The following is a 19940-nucleotide window of genomic DNA, read 5'->3' on the forward strand; positions in this document are numbered from 1 at the left end:
GAGGCCCATTGGCCAGTAGTGAGAATTACTGGAGAGTTCTGTGCATGAAACACAGAAGGTTAGTATGCAGATACAGCAAGTGATCAGGAAGGCCAATGGAATCTTGGCCTTTATTGCAAAGGGGATGGAGTTTAAAAGCGGGGAAGTCTTGCTACAGTTATACAGGGTATTGGTGAGGCCACACCAGGAATACTGCGTGCAGTTTTGGTTTCCATATTTAAGAAAGGATATACTTGCTTTGGAGGCAGTTCAGAGAAGGTTCACTAGGTTGATTTCAGAGATGAGGGGATTGACTTATGAGGAAAGGTTGAGTAGGTTGGGCCTTTACTCATTGGAATTCAGAAGAATGAGAGGTGATCTTATCGAAACGTATAAGATTATGAGGGGGCTTGACAAGATGGATGCAGAGAGGATGTTTCCACTGATGGGGAGACTAGAACTAGGGAGCATAATCTTAGAATAAGGGGCTGCCCATTTAAAACTGAAATGAGGAGGAATTTCTTCTCTGAGGGTTGTAAATCTTTGGAATTCACTGCCTCAGAATGCTGTGGAAGCTGGGACATTGAATGGATTTAAGACAGAGATAGACAGTTTCTTAACTGATAAGGGAATAAGAGGTTATGGGACCGGGCAGGGAAGTGGACCTGAGTCAATGATCGGATCAGCCATGATCGTGTTAAATGGCGGAGCAGGCTCGAGGGGCCATATGGCCTACTCCTGCTCCTATTTCTTATGTTCTTACGTCGCTTTGCGAGCTATGTGCTGTTCCTGCTCCACCCCTACACCAAACAAGAGCCACAGCTCCGTATCAGTCTAAGGTAAAGATATGCTGAGGATAAGGTAAATTGACCAAGTACTAAAGTGAATGATCTTAGAATGCACAATTAAGGAACCGAGGTACATAGTGCAAAGTGGCACCAAGGATGAAATGAGTAGGAAAGATGAAGAAATGTAGATTGGGGAATAGTGGTTAGGTAACATCAAGCTTGGATTTCAAAAAATTATCGGTTGGAAGGGAAAGGTAATATGGCAGGAAGTAAGGAGTTGACATCCTGGAAACATGAGTTAGAGTAGGAGACGGTGTGATAAGCTTTGCTTTCAACACCGCAAGGGAGGAGGCAGAGCATGTAGGTTGGCATATTTGCGTCTTGGGGGAAACAAGAAAGGAAACATTTTAGATGAGCAATACCATACCCTTTTGAGGCTGACTTGAAGTGTTCTGATGAAGGGTCACTCCACAGAAGCTGACTGACTTGCTGAGTTTTTCCAGCATTTTCTGTTTTTCTGTCAGATTTCCAGCATCTGCAGTTTTTTTTGTTTGTGTATTGAAACTCATTCTCTGGTCTTCGGAAAGAGACTTGCTCTCCAATTCCTGAATTGGCCTCCTTCAATGGGCCTACTAGAAAGTGGCGACCTCGGCTGAGATCAGCTAACTTAATACATACTGAGGATCAGGCCTGCGTCCTTTGATCTGTATAGTTTAATATTACACGTGCAAAGCACCGCACAATCAATGGAGTTTGACCATGATGTGATTAAATCTATTACTATTGTTTTGTGTGTTGTGTTACAGAGCAGTATAAAAGGACAAAAGCCTCTTGGATTGCTGATTACTGTAAGAAGGAAGAAGGTGACTGTCCAGGGACATCTCAGTGGAGGACAGGGATGTATATCAATCCATTAATGCTTGGACAGAGTAAGTACAGGGAACAGAGAGGCTGGGAAATTTACTTTCAGTGTCAGTTATAGTAAAAGTCAACCATAAAAACTGAATTTATTCGTTTCGTCTAAGTTATCTGCTGTAAAAATGCACCTCTGGGCAAGTTGACGAAGAGGCTACATTGACATGGTCCACAGTCACGACTGGATTGCATGTCCCTAACTGAAGGTGGTATTATGGACTGGAAGGCTATAACGGTAAATGCAGTAAGACTATACTTGTGGAGAAGAGCTTGCTAGATGGAAGTGTGGGTCAGAGAATCATGGCTACCATGTCCTATCCCTGCCTCCAAGTCGTGGTCCATCACTCCAGGAGCACTGGAAATTTTCCAAACTGAGTAATGGCAGGAACCATAGGATATTTTTAGAATTATAAAAACTTCAAATATTTTAATAATGAAAAATCTATTTGCCTTAAATATTAACAGTAGAAAATGTATGTTCATATGAAGGATATTTAGGATAAAATCCCATACAGGGTATATACTTTTATGGGTGCAGTTTTATCATAAGAAATGAAAGGAATCACCGTACTGTTTCAAACGCTCCATCTGTTTGTTATATGTAAATCCCAGGTTTGTTCACCAGCCATGTAAAAAGAAAAATAATTGGCAATTCACAGTGATGAACTGTTTATTTTAATAATATAAAGCTATTCGGTTAAGTGACTCTCTAGTGGCAAATATACTATAGGTACTACTAAAGCTAAGAAATGCCACCCAGTCTCATTACCATAGACTTATTAGGAACAGCAAAGTTTTAGCAAGCGTTCCCTCTCTTTCCCACCCTCCCTCCTGAAAAAAATGGCTCCAACTTCTTCCTGCAAGTCCAGAATAATTTCAACTGTGCAGTTTATTACAAACAGGGCCTGGTGATCTGTGTGTTATAAGTGAGCATTTCAGACCTTCGTTTTAGTTGAGTTCAGTTGAAGAACTTTGACTGTAACTTGGAAAAATACACTGTTGGTCAGCTGGTGAATATTTAAAGAAGCTTGTGGTGCAGTGTAAAGTACTTAACAAAAGTTTAGGAAGAGGGCTTCTTCAAAGTGATCCTCTTTTTATAGAAGAAAATAACCATTTTACCCTAATTTTCTTTGATATTTTAATAACTTATACATTCCCAGCCAGTAGATTGGTTTCCCAGGATGGACCTCAGGCTGCTTTGAAGTTATGCTGCTCAACCTGGGAGCCATTCAGAGGTCAGTCCCTGTAATTGTCATCACCAGAGTGGCCTACTTGGTGGTCTCTGTGCCAATGATAACATTTACTTGTTTTAAAGATTAGGGTAAGACTTATTTTCATGCATAAAAAGGAGAGTACATTAAACTCAAGAGTTCCTTTCATCTTTAATTGTAATAGAAGTGGTTTTGAACATTTCAACATTCAGTTCTTCTTTCAATATTGAAGTTAATTGAAAAGCAAAATTGTTAACTCTTTAATACAGATGCACATTTAACATAGTTTGTAATATGGCAATGACTTTTGTTGAATTTTGTATTACTTGAAATTTGTATGGTTGATGCTTTGATAACTACTGGATTTAGGTTGGCTGGATTCACATAGTCATAAAACCTTTGAAACTGCTGTTTACTTCAAACTGTCGTCGTTTCTTTGTGAATTTTGAAATAATCTTCACCCACCTTCACTCCTTTTTATTCCATTAACTATACCCTTAAGTCGGCAAATCAATCTCAAACACCATAGATCTTAACTTTTGAGCCCAGTACGGGCCCCGAGCCCAGAGCCTCCCCCAAGCTTCCTACAGCGCCGGGGAGAGCTTGGGGAGGAGGGGAGGCGGGGGGGGGGTGTGAGGAGGAGGAGGAGAGAGCTTTGGGGAGGGGGGGGGGGGGGTGTGAGGAGGAGGAGGAGAGAGCTTTGGGGAGGGGGGGGGAAGGCAGAGAGAGTGCTTGGGGTGGGGGTGGGGCAGAAGAGAGAGCTTGGTGGGGGTGGCGGTGTGTGGGGGTGGGAAGAGAGAGAGCCTGGAGGGGGTTGGGGAAGAGAGAGACAGGTGGTGGGGGGGATCGGAGTGGAAAGGGGGAACTCTGAGAAGACGGATCAAATTTTTCCTACCCCTGGTGTGTGCGAGCTCGATGCGTCTGTTACAAGGGACATCGTTGGGGTGGATGAAACTGTCACTATTCACTTCGTACCCAATAAACATGTTAACAATCCGCACACAATGTCCCATCTATGGGAAGGGGGGCGGGGGGAGGTACGTACAAGGTCTTGGCGCTTGGGTAAGGATCTTCAGCTGGCGGAGGGATTGTTGGGGTAAAGCACTTCAGCTGAGGGAGGGATACACTTACGCTGGGGTAAGGGACTTCGGCTGGAACTTGGTGGCTTTTGGGGAGACCTATTCTCTGGCTTCTAAAGTCACAATGGATCAAATTACAAATTGGAAATTCACCCCAAACTTGGGCTGGGCGGTTCCAGTTATACATTCCAGAGGAACTTCAGGGTGTGGCTTATTCTCCAAGGGGACCAATCAGCAATAGGTCTGGAGAGCCAATCAGAGCATTTCAGTTAGTACAAATAGACGCATCCTTAGTTATCTTTGGTTGCCCTGAAGTCATTAAGGGCCAACCATGTAGTGTGGGACCAGAGTCACATGTAGGCCAGACTGGATATGTGGAGCTTTGAAAAATTACTCTCGTCATATCTGGAGCTGCAGTGTCTAAAACTGCTGAAGCCCAGTATCTCTACCAGAGACTGAGTGCTGAAAGCTCAAAAGTCTGCATCACCAGAAATCTTCCTTACCAATTGTTAGGCATAAACTGTACATAGCTGATTGATTTCTAAAGATCCTATGGCACAATTTTTTTAAAAAGTGCAGGAAATATTTCGGGTATCCTCATCAACATTTCTCCCTTAAAAGGTCAACTGCTCTTTCGTCTCGTTGCTGTGTACAAAATGGGAGGAGGCTCGAGTGGAGCATAAACGTCGGCATGGACTGGTTGGGCCGAATGGCCTGTTTCTGTGTCTATGTAAAAATGGCTGCCGGATTTGCTCAGATACGAACAGTCAGTGGACTTTGCAGTAATTCATTCTGTATGAAGTGCTTTCATACCCTTCTCAGAGATGTGAAAAGGAATAGTATAAAAGCAAGTTTTTCTTCCTTTCTTCTTACTGGGTGTCTGCTTGCCAACAATAGTTGATCTGTGAACATGTGGTTCTGACATGGAGGTCTTTCCTTTATAGCTGCTGGGCAACTCTCTGATCTTATAAAAGACACCAGGCTTGTTAGGTAGTGAAGCAATCTTTTTCTGTTTTAACTGCTGAGGTAGAACCATCCTATTGTGTAAGACATTATACATTATTGGAACTTAAAAAGTAACCAGTCTTATGAAAGATGTCATTTTGGGGGTTTGGGAGTAATAGCTGAAACACTTATGCTCTCTCTCATATTCATACGGATTGTTGTCTTTTTAACTTTAATTCATTTTCAGTCCTATTTACATTTCAAGTTAGCCTTCTGTATCCAAGCAATCAGCTGAGAGCACTGTGAACTCATCCCTTTTTGGTGTGGAAGCGGGTCATCCTCTATACGAGGGACTGCCTAATACTAGGTACGCACATGGACTTGAGCTATTGAGAGATATATTTAAGAGATTTAGAAAGATATGCATTCTTCCCCTGGATGACTCTTTTTCAAAGCTAGAAAACATATCCCCTGGTGAGGTCAATGTATTATTCTCAACAGAGACTGGGCGTATAACTAGTTGTTCTAATGGTATACCAACAAGTCATTCTGTTGTTACAGTTTTTGGGCTGCATTTAGATTTTTCTCTCGTGTTCCTTATTACAGACCAATAAATACTTAAGTGAGCCTTCACTCCTCATGAGCCAAGCTATATGACATTTATTTTGCACAATATCTGATATATTATTGCACAGAAGCACTTGTAAATTACTCATTGGGAATGACACATGCCCAATTCCTGCCCTTGTAATAGAAGAAATATTATATCAGACCATGTAACTTGCACAATAATCTAGGAATCGGGTTTATTAAAAGTATAAATTAAACAGCAAAGGACCACCATCGCAAATCTCTTGATTAGAGGGTTACGTAACTCCCTGAATCTGTTATAAAACAAATAAACATTTCCAAACTACTGTAGGCTTCTGAAGTAATCCAGTTACTTTAGTTTGGGTGTCCCCAATGTACAGTATTTACATGAGTTGGTACATTTAAGGAGCATTTCTACCTGAACCTTGCTCAATCAAGTGCCTGCTGAGCAAGGCGACACTGAAAAACTGCTGCAAGCTAGGAAATTATTTATCTGCCATCCCATTTAAAGTTCAAAGTGAGACAAACTAAATCAAAACTATATATTTCACAATTAAATAAAACTGTTAAACATCTGTAGGATTTAAGCCACAGCCATTGCTTTGTTATAATGGACTCAAATCCCTGGTGTGCGAACTACTCCATTGGTGGGTTCTTTCCTCGTTCTGATATCAGATTTAACCATTTCAAACAGCTGGATAGGCTGAGAGTCTATTCTCGCCTGCTAAACAATAGGGCGCTACAACTTTATCTCCACCTGTCAGGCCTTAGTCTTAAACATCCTTTCAAATGCAATTAACAGCATCAAGGAAGAAAAAAATTGCATAGTCACTTGATTTGCATAGCTGTTAGCCAACAATGGGAGAAGTGCAGATTCAATGATTCATAAGAGCCAGGCTGTGTCCAGTCAGGAGTAAACAAATTAAAGTGAATACCGAAATACATTAATAGATATTAACAACATAGAGTTAAGATTTGAAATGTGGCATCCCCCTATTCATTACAGCCATCTTCATTTATTGTTACTTTCCTTGATGTAAGTAGGAACAAAGTCCTTTCCTGTTTGTCACTTTGTCTGGATGTGTTAAACTTTTTTCTTTCTAACTTAACCTCTCTTTCTCTGTCAGGCAACCCTCTTGCCTATCTTAGAACTAGAAGCACTGCCAGTCTGACCAACCTAGAGCGGCAGATATTTGCCAGAGGTACAGTACCAGGGAGTGGGAAGACATGAAGAAAACATCCACTGTCTTTTATCAGATAAGTTGTAGTGTGACGTACCAACAAAAAAAATCAATTGATAACTTTTGATATTTCATTATATATAGGGTTTCAGTTTTAATACTGGTCAGATTGCAGGATGTAATGCCTCTTTACTTACTGTTTTGCTTCACGGGGCTATTTGCTTCACTGCTTCATTCAACAGTGAAGAAGTGGCTGTGCTAGCTGAGCTAGCTGCAGACCGCTTCTACTGCCACTTTATGATTAGCCACTTTTTGCTTCAGTACCTTGCTTTGCATACAGTCTTAGCTGGTGAATGAAAGAAAATCTTCAAAGCTGGGACTTGCAATTTGCACCCAAGTAATGGGTTTGATTTTAGAACCCCCCGCCCCCGGCCTGTCGAAATGGTGGGTGAGTAGGGTTAAAAATTTTAAATTCTACCAGCTCCAAATCAGGCCATCGGCAAGGCTCCTTCAAAAGCCAGCCATGAGCCTATGTTAACATTCAAAATCCACGGCCTGATGACATCATCACCGCCACCCCACCGGCACAGCCCCTTGATCTGGAAATCGGGATATCCTGCAAAGCTCTCCTTGCACTGTTTGCCGAGGACCGTTTGCCATGGTGAATTCCTACTCATGACTGCCGATCAGGTAGTCAATCAGACCAGGTGTTGGGCGGGAGGCAGCAAAGAGTTATTTAAATGAGGCCCTGCCGTTAAAATCGGCAGGAACTCTATGTCCCCGGCCTTGTCGGGTTTGTCGCTAGCTGCCAGGCTCACCCGCATCCTTTCCTCCCACCCCTTAATATCGAGGCCAATGTGTTTACTTTCCAACCAAGTATCTATGTCAATAGAAGCACTACTCCAATTGGAAGTCAGCTCAAGCACTGATTTGGTCCTGGGACCAATCAGTGACCCACAGGACCAGACTCTCTCTGACCAATGTTTGGCTTTGATTTGCAAACATTGTCATACATTCTGGTAACATCAGAAATTGCCATTAAACCCCAGGACTATAATGTAAAAGACTGAGAAAGGCAGGTAAGTGCACCTAACCAGCCACTTGATCAAATTACTGTGTCAGGCTCTTCAGAGTTGGCTGTCAGGAAGATCCTATTCTCACATCAATTTAATTATTACAATATTGTCAGCGGGGCTTTGATATTCAGTGACCCTGGACCAAATTATCTGAAAATGTTTTTTGTATCAAATGAGACTTGACCGTATGCAGTTGATCTTAACCATGATATTTTGAATTGCAGTGAGTGTAACAATGGTTTGGTAGATTGAAAAATTTGGATTTTTAGTTTGGCTAATTCCCATTCCATGTATTACAGCCTCTGTATTTACCAAATTGGAATAATTGTCCCACTAATTTGTAAGTGAGCATACAGTTTTGAAAGTCATTTATTTAATTCTCTTCAGGATGTTCCATATGTTATGTACCAATCCAGATTTTCCCACATATTTAAAATAATTGTCCCAATTCTGGAGATCTAAGGGATTTCGGTTGCATTGTACAAGCATCAGGTCAGGTGTTGTCAGGCTGCTTAATACTGCAAGCGATGTCGGAGATTGTATTAACTAACAAAATAAGGCCAGTTCAGCATTGCTGCCAGTGCTTTTAGCAGTCAACTAATGGAAGGCGCACTGTATAAAAATATACATGTTCAGTTCTTCCTCCTTTGCTTTGTGAAAATCTGCATTATTAAGATGCTGCACTGAGCACCTTGATTATGATTTGAGAAGCATCACAATTAAGAGTGGCAGGTTTAAATGTCAGTTTTAAAAATTAACCTGCAGCTTCCAGTGATGACTTACACACTGACAATTCATCTCGGTCACGAGGTTTGCATTTAGCACCTCGGATCTCAGTTGGACAAACCATAATTACTTCAAGCACTGTATCATTCTGCAGATGAACATAAAATAAATATTTTGCTTCTTTGTTCTTGTACAATATTATTCTTTCTCTTTTTATGTTGTGCTTCTAAAGGACCAAACCATTTCCTAGGTAATTATTCAATTATACTATTCAAAAGGTGAAAATCTGTGGGTAGATTTTCAAGTTAATACTCCTGGCACAGAGTCTCACTCAACAGGCCAATGGGGCCTGGAGGTCGGCATGTCCAATTCACAGCCCTCCCGATTTTCTGGAAATTAACATTGATAACCAGAAAGTTGGAAAGGTCACGAATCGGGTACGTTTGTTTGATGAGCCCTCCTGTCGTGCAATGTTCTGTGTTGAGCACGCTGACTCATGAGATTTACATTCTGTACCCAAGGGTGATGACGTGAAATAATACTTGTGTTCTGATTTTGTAATTTATATTTTAGTTTTGCATTTCCCATTTTCTTGTTGTAAAAATCTAAATTATAAATTTTTACAAGTTGAACAGATGCGGTAATGTCTGTGTCAAGGGTTCCCTGATGTCTGAATGCTAAAGACCCAACACAGTGTCACCTTTCATCACATGATTATTTGGCTGTAATAGATGACTGGTTACTAACTGCTGTGTATCAGCACCAGTGCTCATGCCAGCAGTGCTGAACCTATTGTGTGAGCTGGGAGCCGGATCTTGGAATTAAGATTGCTGGAAAGGAGTTTACGAAGTCACACGTTTGCAAGTTAACGACAACAGGCTTGCCAACTTACTGTAATCGAAACTCCAATGTGCTCGCTCTGCATTTATATACACATAAACACAGCTGTGTGGTTTGTAGAAAGCCTGCTCATGAAACATTCTGCGTGCCAGTGCAGTGCAGCAACCACACATTGGTATCAGAATTCATTAAACATTTTCAAGTTGATTTGTATGCTACTAATTTCATTTTATTTCCATACTAACACCATTCAGCTGTTTATAAATATGCCTTAATTCTGGCATCATTTCGGATGTTAACAGGCCTGAATCTTTGCATTGATTCTTGGATCTTATCTATCCTCCCGCACTAGTCCCTTGACTTGCCTGTGACAAACTCGCTGTGGTTTGATCCTAATATATTTTTGAAATAATATATTTCTACTTATAGTTTATTTGCTGCACCCAAGTGGTACTAAACCAAAATAATTAATGTTGGGAGCTGATGCTGATAAATTAATTCGAGATGCCAGCTACAGCTTTGGACCCAGTCTGTATTCGAGTGCAAAATATTGTTGACCACCAGAATTTGAACAAGCCATTCAGAATTTTGCTTGGTAGCTAAACAGTTTTAAAATTGTGAAACCTAGATAAAGGAATAAAGCTCAGTGTGTGGAATACTATCCAAGTTAAAAAGAATATATGAGATGAATCAGGAAGCACTGGTTAGTTGACACCAACCTTGGGTTTTAAAAGCCTTTAGGTCAGAGGAGGAAGGGAAGATTGAGGGAGTTCCACAGCACTGAGTCTGTGGAGAAATATAAGTTAGAGTAGAAGATTGCACAATGCATCTCGAGTTCTACAGAATGAGGAGAAAGAACGCATAGGCCAGTGTATTTGCAATTTGGAAGGAATAAGTGAGCAAACTTGGGAAGGCACTAGCCACTCTTTGAAAAGCTAAACTCAAAATAAGCTAAGGAATTGATGCTGGGTTGTCTGGAATGCAAATTTCTCATAATTGCTATGCATGTTGCTCATTGATTGTTAACCGATAGAATGTTTGACACAGGCCAATCTTTCAAATCAGCTTTTCACCTCTGAGATGGATCATTCTTCAAGAATGAGGAGCTTTTAGAAGGTCCATCAAGCACCTTTGAAAATTTAACAATGTAAATTGCTTCCCAGATTACACAAGATTCCCACATTACGACAGCCTGTTTCTCCATCTTGCTGTTCTACCTCCTGGAGACAAGTACTCTGTGTTGTACTAACCATATAGCCTTTGTGATGGCTCCATGGAATTATTTATGCAGGGTACGGGTCTGCTTGAGGTAAATGGTCATAACTCAATCTGTACCTGAAAGGTGAATAACAACTTGGCCAAATGTTTCTGTCTGTCCTATTTTTATAAGGAAGTTTTACTGTTAGAATTTTGAAACAATGCCAAATTATAGCTAAGAAATTCTGCTGAACAATGTTAGCTTAGTGAGCTTAGAATATTAACTCATTAATTTTAAATGGATTCGTGTCTTTGTTAAAATACTGTACAAAATAGTTTCCTACAAGTATGTTCATCATTTGTAAGACATCACCCCACATAATTTCCAGGTTTATGTTTTAAACAGAATTTCCAAAAAGGCAAACCCAGTCTACAGCTGGAAATTCTCTCTCAGCCATAGGCTTCCATTCTAACTCGTGTGCCTTCTCTTGCAGCAGAAGGGAAGATACCAAAGCGACGGCAGCCATTCGTGCCGTACGCCCTCAGGAATCACACTGGCTGCACCATGTGGTTTGCCACACTCACCACCACTCCAACTAGGTGTGAACTCTTTTTTTCAATGTTGGTTAAGGTTTAGATGCCCCGTGATACATGTTTGATCTGGCCTTGAGTGTAACCCGTAAGGTTGTAGTTTTGCTTTTCTTGCCATTAGACGATGCAAATCCAGAATCTGTAGTCGTCATTGGGTTAAACAAAGAAGCATCTACATAGTCCTGTATAGAAATGAGTAGGCTATTGAGTTGATAGGGGAAGAAAGAATAATGTCCCTTTTTAATATGGGACAGGTGGGCTCTGGTTCACACTTTCAGATGTTTTCAGGTCAAATGCTTCAACTCCAAAACAACTTTGATCTCTCTCTTTCAAAACCAAATGTTTTACCTGGAGTCAGCGCAGCAGTAGTAATTAGCTTTGGTGGCAATTTTGTTTAATATTCAGCAGAGATTTGCTGCTATTGGCAAAACCAAGGAACAGCAAGCACTAAGGGTGCAAAATACACTGGTAACACAGTAGATCTATAATTCACAATTGACTCCCGTCAACTGTACAGTGTTTTCTCTTCCCTTTTCTCCCCTTCACCTCATGTTTCACCATTGGTGACACAACCTTCAAACATTATCATCCTGTACTCTGGAACACTCCCCCAATGCCCACCCCTTCCCAGTCTTGTTACATCTCTTCCCACCTTTAAAAGCCTTCTCAAAGCGTAGCACTTTAACTGTGCCTTGCTCATTTCCCATTCCTTTCCACTGTTTATTGTTCTCTTCCCCTCCAGCCCCCACCCGCCCAGATGTTTTAGGGTGCATTACGCACCTGCTGTGTAAATAAGAGTTGTTGATGTACCTGCAATCCTAATCACCATAATGGGCAGTCCCTCGAAATCGAGGAAGACTTGCTTCCACTCTAACAGTCGAATACGGGAATTATAGTCTCTGTCACAGGTAGGGCAGACAGTCGTTGAAGGAACGGGTGGGTAGGGTGTCTAGTTTGCCACACGCTCCTTCTATTGCTTGCGCTTGCTTTCTGCATGCTCTCGCCGACGAGACTAGAGGTGCTCAGCGCCCTCCTGGATGTTCTTCCCTGTGAACACATAGGAACATAGGAATTGCAAGAAAAAAAAGACCACAATCCATCTAATTTGCCTTCTACCATCCTGGTAGTTACATTATATAGCGTCTTTAACGTAGTAAAATATCCCAAGGCGCTTCAAAAACAAAATTTGACACTGAGCCACATGAGGAGATGTTTGAGTAGGTGAAAGCTTGGTCAACGAGTTAAGTGTTAAGGAGCATCTTAAAGGAGAAAAGAGAAGTCGAGGTTTAGCATGGGAATTCCAGAGCTTAGGATCAAGACAGCTGAAGGCATGGCCGCTAATAGTGGAGCAATTTAAAATCGGGGATGTTCCAGCGGCCAGAATTGGTGGTTTTATTTATATATAATGATAATGGAATTATTAACTAATCATAGCAATCAGTCTCTAGCAATTAGTCTTCAACAGAATGTGAGGAAAACCCCAATGATGTAGAGCTTTGCGAACCATAGGTCTAAAGACACCTGTTCCTCCTAAGCATGCTACACTTTCCACATGTCATGTCTCAAATTACTGATGTACTGTATTCCAAAATGTTATTTTCTGAAAGAAATCAATCTAATTTGCATTTGAATTCAACAATTCTAACTGCTTTCATCGTCTCCCTCCGGAGTCCCTTCCATTGGTTGGTCACTTGCTCACTGGGAGGCAGGAACAGAAATGGCTGATGCCTCATTAAGTGCTAAGTTTGATGTAGAGATTGCAGATACATACCCAAGCCATAATCACTTAATCATTCAGCAAGCAGTTGGCTTGATTGGTGTCCTGATCCCTGCCCCAGCTGATCCCCTCCCCTAAATTAGGTTTCTTTCCGGGTTCAGGATTTAAAGTTCTCAGAGACTTGAAAACACATTATCATTTGATTGAACTGATGGAGCATGCAGGGTGTGTGATATAATGCACTGACAATGATTTATGTGTTGCTGCTGCTTTCCATTGTAGAGTGGCACTTTCTCACAGCGAGAGCCCTGGGTATATACACGAAGGATCTGTGGCAGAACTTGATGACATGCACAATGTCAGCCAATGGTGCGAGGTGCTCCCAGGCGAAGAAGTGCCTTTCGAGTTTGAAGCCAGGGAAAAACTAAGACACAGGTGAATGAAATAAGATAGCATAATCAGTGAACATATTTATGCAATATCAGTCATGGTGGCACCTTTATGTAAAGTCTTTGTGTGGTCATAACTGTGTTTGTGTAAGACACAGTAGTAACAAGTTTTTGCATTTGTACGAACAGACACACTCATGAGTTGAAGATTCATCAGCTTTTGGTGCGGGTGAATGGGTGGGAACAAGTGAGCCCAGTGTCTGTAGACAAAGTCGGCATCTTCTTCCGGTGTGCAGCACCTGACCGAAATAACCAGTCCTCCATGGTATGTATGATGTACTGCTCGCATGTCATTTGTCAAAACCTATATAATTCTGAGAATCTATATTTTTTTTCACTGCAGCTTGATATTCTGAGACTTTGAAGCAACAACAGCTTCAGAAAAAAGTTTTGCAAACAATCATTTGTCTTTTAAATGAGTGCGTTATTTATCGTTGTGTGCAAAAATGTCAGACTCCTCCAGTGGTGCAGTAATTAAATACGCAGGCTTGTCTGGTACTGCGAGACACTGACAGAAAGGTCCTCGTGCTAACAAGGAGGATATGGTGACTAGCTGGAAAGTGTGTATGTTCACATGAGTTAAGGACAGATTTGGATTGAGCTATGATCAATTAATGTCTCTTCCCTCCCCAAAGTGAAATCCCCTCAAGATATGGACTGAACAAAATCGCTGGGTCAATTTTAGACTAACCTCCCCGACGGGTAACTGACTGGATCAGATCAGCTGCCCATTGACTTCAGTGGCTGTTCTGATCCAGTCAGTTTCCCGCCGGGCAAAATTATCCTCACAGTTTTGGTCGCGGATTTTAAATGTGTGCTGCAATTTGCATAAACCGTTTCATGTATGCTGTTAATTATTTTAGCCATTGATGTAAACCCAGTCATCAGCTTTAACACTTATCAGTTTAATTCAGCAGTTGCTTATGTAATGCAAATCTACCTTCTCTCTACGGCAGGTTGGGAGTCCCATCAGCAAGACCAATATAATCCATCCACATGTCTATGTAAGTATTCTTTCCCGAGCTGTACAACCATCATCAGGTTATAATCTACTCTTAATGTGAAGTTACTCATTTCAAATTATTTAATGATTCAATTTTTAACACTAAACTCTCACTTTGTGTTATTTATATTGCTTGTTTAAAATTATTGGATAACTGCAATTTTTAACACAAAAACAACTTTCAATTATAAATAATCGACTATATGATTTTTGTAATCTAGTGTAACATTTACATTTGACAGTTGCATTTAATTCTGATTCTCATTTACCTGATTGAATTGTCTCCCCAGTTTTGCCCTGGTTCAGTATGGTAGTACTGTGTGTTTAAGCCCAGGATTTGAGCGTTTAATCTAGACTTCGAATTGAGCGCATTACTTAGGGAGTGCTGCATTGTTGGAGGTGCCATTTTTTTCTATTTAGTTTCTATCTATTTGTTCTGTGTACGTACAGTTCTTGTGCTGCTAATCAAAGAAAAACAGGGAGCTTTCCCAGTGTCCTGGCCAATATTCTTTCCTCAAATATCAGCAAAAACAGATTTACTGGACACTCATCACATTTGCCATTTACTAGACTGCTGTGTTCAAATTGGCTGCTTTATTTGTCTATATTAAGAACAATGAAGCCCTTTGGTGTATCCTGCTGATATGATTAGGAACTGTGTAAATGTAAGTTCTTCCTTGCGTGCATCAGGTCAGGTCATGAGTCTAACATTATCAAATGTGACAATCTCAATACTTAGCTTTGGAGATATTCATAGAGGGTAGAAATAATCAGTGTATATTGTATATGGATATTTTAACACATCGTACCAATTGCCCGTTGTGCTATTTTAACTGCAGTGTAGTGAGTTAATGCCGAGTGTTCACACAGGAAGCACGTCAAATGGAAATTCTGTCCTATATATAATACAAAATTGATGTAAATATTATACGTTCAAGCATGTTTTGTGTCCTTTCGGGATTTGACTTTACAGAGCTTCACTAAAGACGCAACATTAGAATGGCATTATAATTTTTTTTAGACTGAAATTTATGGTAATCCTTTTTAGTTCTCTAGATATAGGAAATTGTGGATCAGATCAGATCCTCTGTGTTGTACTATTAGATAGATTGTTAAGTGCTCCTTTCTGAATAAAGTGTTACATTGTGCTACCTTCCCTTGCAGTTTTCGGCACTGCCTCCTGTAAGGGTCGTGTTTTCTGTGACTCTGGAGGGGAGTGCAAGAAAAGTGATAACTGTCCGCTCAGCGCTGATTGTGAAAAACAAATTGGAGGTATCCATGGAACTGAGACTGGACAGCCCGTCTGCTCCAGACAGTAAGTTATTAACCGACGTGGCAGGATGTTCCTTAACCGTTAACCCTGCAATTCCAGCAATAGCTCAACGGTACATCAGTAAGACAAATCCTACAAAGAAAGGATCATCAGGCCCACCAAGCCCGTCTCATCCATTTATGGTGTAACCTCACATGCTGTCTACAAAGTGAAATAGAGACTAATATTAGGTTTGAGATATTTTTTATAGAGTTTAAAAACAACCATCTTTTTTTATTCTAAACTGTTGGTTTAAACATTAGAACATAAGAACATAAGAAATAGGAACAGGAGTAGGCCACCTGGCCCCTCGAGCCTGCTCCGCCATTCAATAAGGTTATGGCTGATATGATCATGAACTCAGCTCCACTTCCCTGCCCGCTCCTCATAACCCCTTATCCCTTATCGTTTAAGAAACTGTCTATTTCTGTCTTAAATTTATTCAATGTCCCAGCTTTCTGAGGCAGCGAATTCCACAGATTTACAACCCTTTGAGAGAAGAAATTTCTCCTCTGTTTTAAATGGGTGGCCCCTTATTCTAAGATCATGCCCTCTTGTTCTAGTCTCCCCCATCAGTGGAAACATCTTCTCTGCATCCACCTTGTCACGATCCCTCATAATCTTATACGTTTCAATAAGATCACCTCTCATTCTTCTGAACTCCTCAACCTTTTGAACCTACTCAACCTTTCCTCATAAGTCAACCTCCTCATCCTCAGAATCAACCGAGTGAACCTTCTCTGAACTGCCTCCAAAGCAAGTATATCCTTTCGTAAATATGGAAACCAAAACTGCATGCAGTATTCCAGGTGTGGCCTCACCAAAACCTTGTATAGCTGTTGCAAGACTTCCCTGCTTTTATACTCCATCCCCTTTGCAATAAAGGCCAAGGTACCATTGACCTTCCTGATCACTTGCTGTACCTTTTGTGTTTCATGCACAAGTACCTCCAGGTCCCGCTATACTGCGACACTTTGCAATCTTTCTCCATTTAAATAATAACTTGCTCTTTGATTTTTTTTCTGCCAAAATGCATGACCTCACACTTTCCAACATTATACTCCAGCCAAATTTTTGCCCACTCACTTAGCCTGTCTGTCCTTTTGCAAATTTGTTGTGTCCTCCTCACACGTTACTTTTTCTCCCATCTTTGTACCATCAGCAAACTTGACTACGTTACACTCAGTCCCTTCTTCCAAGTTGTTAATATAGATTGTAAATAGTTGGGGTCCCAGCACTGATCCTTGCGGCATCCCACTAGTTACCAACCAGAGAATGAACCATTTATCCCGACTCTCTGCTCTCTGTTAGTTAGCCAGTCCTCTATCCATGCTTATATATTACCCCCAACCCCGTGAACTTTTATCTTGTGCAGTAACCTTTTATGTGTTCCTTTCTTCAACCTGTTATTAGAAGCTGTATAAAATAAGTACACTATGCACTAATGTCATAACCTTGGCTATTCATTTTTGATTAGTGATAGATTCAACCATTTAAATTGAAAAGTGGATACAGACTTGGCTACAATTTTGCAGCAACAAGACATTATAATTGGGGGCAGTTCCCTGGGCTAAGGAAGGAAAGATCAAAATAGGTTCTAAGTCCTGATCATTAACTGGCTGACCCTCACTTGAAAGTCCTGTGGACATTGGGTGAGGACAGGGTTAGTCTCTGTTGTGATGGCTCCTGAGCTCAATAACCTGTCTATGCAGGCTGCCAGTAGACCTGAAGCTCAACATGCAGAACCAAAGCAGAGCAGCAATCAACAAAGCCAACAGAATATTGAACGATGTAACCAGAGCAGTCTATAGTTCTCTGGTCAGACCAAACCTTGAGTTCTGATCACCAAGATACAAGCATCACATTCAAACCCCAGGCATATTGCAGAATAGAGCCACAAGGTTGATCCCTCATGTCAAAGGACTGAAATATGAGGAAAGATTGGAGAGACTTGAGCCTTTCTGCCTGGAAGAGTGATGGCTGAGAGATAATCATGCAGGTAGATAAGACAGTTAAGAGAATGGAAAAAGTAAATGCAGAATATCACTTTAGTTTAAATTCTGAGAGTAGGACAAGGGCAAATACATTCAAGTTAGTAAAAGGCAAATTTAGAACTGGTGTCTGGAAATTTCTCTTCCCCACAGAGTGATTGGCATATGGAACAGACTTCCAGATAGCGTAGTGGAAGAAAACTCTGGAATTATTTAAGGAACAATTGGATGTTGCAGTGGGGATCTTTGGGGTGTATGAATGGCTGGACAAATGGCCTTCCTCATTAATGATAAGTAGCGAGAAGAGTAGAAAAATGTGATGCCTGTCTTTTCAGCCTCTTCCCTCAGTTATGATATTCTGAGGGCCCATCACAGTGACGTAATTTTTTTTTTAAAGGTGTAATGCCAGAGGACTGACGGACAGCTAACGTAATACCTATATTTAAGAAGGGAGATGGAAAATGTCCAGGGAACTATTAGACCAGTCAGCTTAACATCGGTGGCTGGAATAATAATGGAATCCCTACTAAAGGAGAAAATAGAACATCTTAGAAGCCCCCCCAAAAAATTGAATAGTCAGCATAGAAACATATAAAATAGGTGCAGGAGTAGGCCATTTGGTCCTTTAAGCCTGCACCACCATTCAATATGATCATGGCTGATCATGCAACTTCAGTACCCCATTCCTGCCTTCTCTCCATACCCTTTGATCCCTTTAGCCGTAAGGGCCACATCTAACTCTCTTTTGAATATATCTTAACAAACTAGCCTCAATAACTTTCTGTGGTAGAGAATTCCACAGGTTCACAATTCTCTGCGTGAAGAAGTTTCTCCTCATCTTGGTCCTAAATGGCTTACCCCTTATGCTTAGACTGTGACCCCTGGTTCTGGACTTCCCCAACAATGGAAACATTCTTCCTGCATCTAACTTGTCCAATCCATCAGAATTTTATATGTTCCTATGAGATCCCCTCTCATTCTTCTAAATTCTAGTGAATATAAGCCAAGTCGATCCAGCCTTTCTTCATGTCAGTCCCTCCATCCCGGAAATCAGTCTGGTGAACCTTCGCTGCACTCCCTCAATAGCAAGAATGTCCTTCCTTAGATTAGGGGACCAAAACTGTACACAATATTCAAGGTGTGGCCTCACCAAGGCCCTGTACAACTGTAGCAAGACCTACCTGCTCCTCTACTCAAATCTTCTCGCTATGAAGGCCAACATGCCATTTGCTGCCTTCACCGCTTGCTGTACCTGCATGCCAACTTTCAATGACTGATGTACCATAACACCCAGGTCTCATTGCACCTCCCCTTTTCCTAATTTATTACCATTCAGATGATAATCTGCCTCCCTGTTTTTGCCACCAAAGCGCATAACCTCACACTTATCTACATTATACTGCATCTGCCATGCATTTGCCCACTCACCTAACCTGTCCAAATCACCCTGCAGCCTCTTAGCATCCTCCTCACAGTTCACGCTGCCTCCAAGCTTAGTATCATCTGCAAACTTGGAGATATTACATTCAATTCCTTCATCCAAATTATTAATGTATATTGTAAATAGCTGGGGTCCCAGCCCTGAACCTTGCGGTACCCCACTGGTCACTGCCTGCCATTCTGAAAAGGACCCGTTTATTCTGACTCTTTGCTTCTTATCTGCCAACCAGTTCTCTATCCACGTTAATACATTACCCCCAATATCATGTGCTTTAATTTTGCACATTAATCTCTTGTGTGGGACCTTGTCAAAGGCCTTTTGAAAGTCCAAATACACCACATCCAATGGTTCTTCCTTGCCCACTCTACTCGTTACATCCTGAAAAAATTCTAGAAGATTTGTCAAGCATGATTTCCATTTCATAAATCCATGCTGACTTGGACCGATCCTGTCACAGCTTTCTAAATGTGCTGCTATTACGTCTTTAATAATTAATTCCAACAGTTTCCCCACTACCGATGTCAGGCTAACCAGTCTATAATTCCCTGTTTTCTCTCCCTCCTTTTTTAAAAAGTGGGGTTACATTAGCTACCCTCCAATCCATAGGAACTGATCCAGTGTCTATAGAATTCTGGAAAATGACCACCAATGCGTTCACTATTTCTAGGGCCACTTCCTTAAGTACTCTGGAATGCAGACTATCGGGCCCCAGGGATTTATCCGCCTTCAATCCCATCAATTTCCCTGACACCATTTCCTGACTAATAAGGATTTCCTTCAGTTCCTCCTTCTCACTAGACCCTTGGTCCCCTAGTATTTCCGGTACGTTATTTGTGTCTTCCTCAGTGAAGACAGAACCAAAGTATCTGTTCAATTGGTCTGCCATTTCTTTGTTCCCCATTATAAAT

The 19940-nt window shown here is 41.2% G+C and overlaps 1 protein-coding gene across 7 annotated transcripts in view; it reads left to right on the forward strand.

The window, feature by feature from the left end:
* vps13d (vacuolar protein sorting 13 homolog D) overlaps positions 1–19940 on the forward strand; it is a 270295-nt gene that overhangs the window by 127199 nt on the left and 123156 nt on the right. For 4 of the 7 annotated variants that reach the window (XM_070860204.1, XM_070860201.1, XM_070860202.1 and 1 more), the window contains 7 exons: positions 1574–1696; positions 6636–6710; positions 11023–11128; positions 13119–13271; positions 13415–13550; positions 14242–14289; positions 15453–15603. In XM_070860204.1, the coding sequence (XP_070716305.1) occupies positions 1574–1696; positions 6636–6710; positions 11023–11128; positions 13119–13271; positions 13415–13550; positions 14242–14289; positions 15453–15603 (792 nt within the window). The remainder of the gene's footprint in view (positions 1–1573; positions 1697–6635; positions 6711–11022; positions 11129–13118; positions 13272–13414; positions 13551–14241; positions 14290–15452; positions 15604–19940) is intronic. The other 3 variants (XM_070860206.1, XM_070860208.1, XM_070860203.1) reach the window with 2 other exon arrangements.

This window comes from Pristiophorus japonicus, chromosome 18 (genome assembly GCF_044704955.1).
Source record: "Pristiophorus japonicus isolate sPriJap1 chromosome 18, sPriJap1.hap1, whole genome shotgun sequence".
In the NCBI taxonomy this organism is placed as follows: Eukaryota; Metazoa; Chordata; class Chondrichthyes; family Pristiophoridae; genus Pristiophorus; species Pristiophorus japonicus.